The sequence below is a fragment of the Gavialis gangeticus genome, unplaced genomic scaffold, assembly GCF_001723915.1.
Source record: "Gavialis gangeticus isolate Ggan-Ray unplaced genomic scaffold, GavGan_comp1, whole genome shotgun sequence".
Classification (NCBI taxonomy): domain Eukaryota; kingdom Metazoa; phylum Chordata; order Crocodylia; family Gavialidae; genus Gavialis; species Gavialis gangeticus.
In genome coordinates this window covers 15066171-15070345 of record NW_017729008.1, presented here as the reverse complement: position 1 = coordinate 15070345, position 4175 = coordinate 15066171, and the positions used below count along the sequence as shown (strand labels likewise).

General features: G+C 44.0%; 1 protein-coding gene across 1 annotated transcript in view; it reads left to right on the top strand.

Moving 5' to 3' along the window:
- Window positions 1–4175, top strand: part of CDHR3 (cadherin related family member 3) — a 102682-nt gene that overhangs the window by 12640 nt on the left and 85867 nt on the right. Inside the window, exon 2 of the mRNA XM_019509329.1 lies at window positions 1743–1945. Coding sequence (XP_019364874.1) covers window positions 1743–1945 — 203 coding nt within the window. The remainder of the gene's footprint in view (window positions 1–1742; window positions 1946–4175) is intronic.

Below are 4175 nucleotides of genomic sequence, written 5' to 3'. Positions count from 1 at the left end.
CAGTGTTGCTGGGCATAGTAAATATTCTGAACAAACATGGCTTTGTAGTCCCACTGCTTGTTCCTTTCCACTCTACCAATCTTTTTCAATTGATTTCCTGGACTCTTCTCCACAATCTTAAGGACCTATAGATTTTTATGACATGGAGAAGGGGAAAAGAAGGGGGAAATAAAGGCAAAAATATAACCTGAAATTCTGCTGTCTGCTGACTGTCTACTAACCAGGGGCTCACATTGGGCCCTTCCAGATTGCCAATCCTTACATGGCCATAGATGGCCTGTGGTGGCTGCCTCTATTTTGGCCAGCACCAAGGACCTCCAAAGCTAAAAGCAGGAGTCTCTGCAGAATAACCCATGCTGTTATATCAAGAGCCGTTAGACACATCTACAGAAGATCAAGTGCCAAGGCACATGTGGCACTCACTAACAGGTTTCCTGGTCTTAGGACATAAACAACTCAAATGCAAAAGCACTTACCTCTAAGCAGTACTCAGCTATTCTTCTTCCTTCCATTAGGGCCAGCACTGGGCAAGGTTTTCATAGCCCTTCCTTCCCTATCTTCCAGTCACCAGACTTGTAGTCTTCAGGGCCAGGTTTCTTTTTCTTTCTAATTAACAAGCTTATTGCCCTGGCCTGCCTCTTTACTATCTACACCTGCTGCCTGTCTCTCCTGTCAACAGGCTTACCACTTCACAGCTAGCCTCCCTGTAGCACTGTGCTCACTCACTTCTAGTAGCAGGGGTAGGGGCTCCTTGCGAGAATCTTATGAGCATATATCAACTATCTATTCCCCTGGCACTGCTGTGGCAGGATATTGGCACTATCCTCATCTCTCCTGCTTTTAATTTATGACATAGCATAGTGTGTTCTTGCAGTTTCTGGGGCCTTATTGAGAAGAAGATATTGAGAATCCCTGGGATAAATACTTGCCTGAAAATTTGTTACTGGAGTTGAGGGCCAAGGGGGCCCTTTCCAGTCCTACATTTCAGTCAGCTGCTGGTTGCAGGTCACTTCATTAGGAGATGAAATATGAACTTGGAACCCAAGTATATGAACTTTTAAGGGGGAAAAACCAACCCCCTGCCCTGCCCCCCAATCTCCCCCAAAACCTAACCCAGGTAGTGGATCCAAATTGCTTACAAGGTAATACCAACCTATCACAATGCACTCACCTTACCAGGGGTTGAGAGCACTCAGCCTTCCAGGTGGTGCTCATTAGCAGGTTGCAGAATTAGCCTTACCTTTCTTGATTTAATTTACAAGGCATGTTGGAAAAAGTGGTAAAGGAGAAAGGAAGAAAACATGACCTGTTAAGAGCAGAATTCACAAAGAAACTGGGATCACTTTTTTTAACCACACATTCTTGTTTCACTTAATTTATTTTTATTGTGATTCATGTGGAAAAGTGATAGATGGTGCTGCAGTGGTGATTGGTTGGGTAATGGAAACAGCTTATGTTTCCTAGCTATTGCATGAATGTAAGCAGTGAAATAATGAAACTACATTAAACATCAATCCTTTTTAATGGAAGTACTGCATTACTTAAGCATAAAATAAATGGTTTGATTTCCCTGTCATTTGCAGAGCATCTATAGCACTGTAATGCCACAATTCACTACAGCTGAAGTAGGAAGAGCACCAGCTCATTGGTGTTCAGCAGTGATAGTGCTTAGTACAAGATAAACGCTCTTATGCTGCTGACTACTCACAGAAGTAATTTCACATTCCTTTTCAAATTTGCAGGAGGAGGCACTCTGTTGCTTGAAAACTTACCAGCTACAGGCAACATTGCAGAAAATTCTCCAGCCAATGCTTCGGTTCATGTGTTCAGTGTAAAGTTATCACCATCTCGTGCAGAAGTAGCTGTACAATATCCTATCATAATAAATTCAAATCCACTTACAAATGCTTTTCAGATTGTTCCTGAAAGTGAACTTGTATACAAGGTGAGTTTTCAGACCATGTATAGCAATGTATAGGCCATGAAGGCTGACACTGGATTACTGAGAGCTGCTATCTGGATAGGAGAGAGTCACTTCCCTTTTAATCATAAGAAAAAAGCTGAAAAAGCAGATCAAGTTACCTATTACAATAAGTTTAAAATGTATGACACATGATGTGCTTCTAGGGCACAGGGGGGAAATCAACATTTGTTCCCAAGTAAACTAAACTAAGCTAAAGTAAGGCCCTTTAATTCTGAATGGGTCCATGCTAGGGTACAATGTAGTCTTGATTAATCTACTTTTAACATTTGTTTGAATTAATTTTCCTGCCTCTCTAAGGATCATGATATTGTGAAATCAGAATCAGGCTCCACTGAAACCAATGTGGGGTACTATTTTAGAACCTAACTAACACACATTAATGGGCTGGAACCACAGCCCTATGTAATCATAGAGTCATATAAAAATAGAGGTGGAAGGAACCTCAAGAGATCATCCAGTCCAGGGCTGTCAAACTCATCTGGCCCCATGGGCTGGATGAGTGGTACAGAGCTGGTCCATGGGCTGGATGAATGGCATGTGGGTAGTCCCATGGACTGGATAAAGTCCATGGAGCTGCAACCCCCTTCCCCCATGCTGGATCCAATGCATGCAGCACCCATGTAGGACCATTCCAGGATCCATAGTGCACACAGCACTCACCTCGGAGTAGCTAAGCGTGGGTGGGGGGAGGCACTGCGTGCAGTGTGGGTCCCAGAGTGGCTGAAGCAGGCACCATGTATGGTATATACTCTGGGCCCTGCATGTGGGGCTGGTTTGGTGTTTGCTATGTGCTGCATGTTGGTCCACTCTGAACCCAGAGGCAGCACCAAGGGCTGGATTATGAGGCTCCACAGGCCAAATCTGGTCCGTGATCTGTATCTTTGATACCTATGATCTAGTCCAATCCCCTGTTCACGGCAGGATCTACTCTGTCAAGTGTTTGTCTACCCTGCTTTTAGCCTTCAGCACTGGGACTTCTTTTGGGTGGCCTCAGAGGACTTCAGGACCACCCTTCTAGCTACCACAGCAACATTAGAGAGTCCAAACCAACAATAATAATTAAAAAATAAAATTAAAAAAATGCTCAGTCCTTTACTTCACCAACAGGCTGTCATCCTCCCTGATCCACCTCATCCTTTTCCTTTACTAGACAGAGCTCTCTTCTCAGGACAGCATGGTCTTACCATCCGCACTTAGTTCAATGATCTTATCCAATTCTTTCATCCCTGCCAGGATGCACAGGACTCTGCCTTCACTTCCACACTACTTCACTAAGTGCCATAATAGAAATCATACACCTTTCAACTACAGACCCAATCCTGAAATCCCCAATGCTTCTAAATTAAAAAATTGCTTCCTACAAGTACTTCCTGCTCTCCCATCATCAAAAGAGCCAGTCACTTCTTCATAGAAGGAAATCAGGTTGGTCAGGTTGACTTTCTCTTGGTGAATCCATGCTGGCTGTTCCTGATCACCCCAGGTGATTCAAAATAGCTTGACTGATCTGTAATTCTCCAGATCCTCTTTCTTCCCTGTCTTAAAGATGGGGACTATATTTGCCCTTTTTCAATCAGCTTGTGCAACAGCGCCCTTGTGCAACTCCATGGGCGGCATCAGTGGGTGCACTGCACTGACACTGGCACAGTGGTAGTGATACTGGAAACGCAGTTGCTTCTGTTTTTGGATGCCTCCCACTCCACTCCCCCACCCCCCAGGGTTGCCACCTAGGGCCAATGACCCATTTGCCTCCCCTTCATTACACTGTTGTCCAGGACTTCGCCTGATCTCCATGAGTTCTCAAAAGTATACCCCATGGTTCTGAAATTACCTCAACCAATTTCTTCAGTACTGTGGGGTGCATCCCATCCGGTGCTGACAACTTGAAAGCATCTAGTTTAAGTAAACCCTAAAGTATTCTTTCACTACTCCAGGCTGTGTATCTCCTTCCCTCTCTGCTATCAACTGTGCTCACCATCTGACAGATGACTTTATTCATGAAGACTGAAGTAAAAAAGATCATTGATACTTTAGCCTTTTCTACATCATCAATAAGTAAGCTGACTTTTGCATTCACTAAGGGACCTACATTTTCTTTGGTCTTCCTCTTACTTCTGACATACTTGTGGAATCCCTTTTATTGCCTTTTATAACCTTTGCCAGTGCACCTCACATTGTGCCTTGGTCTTCTTGA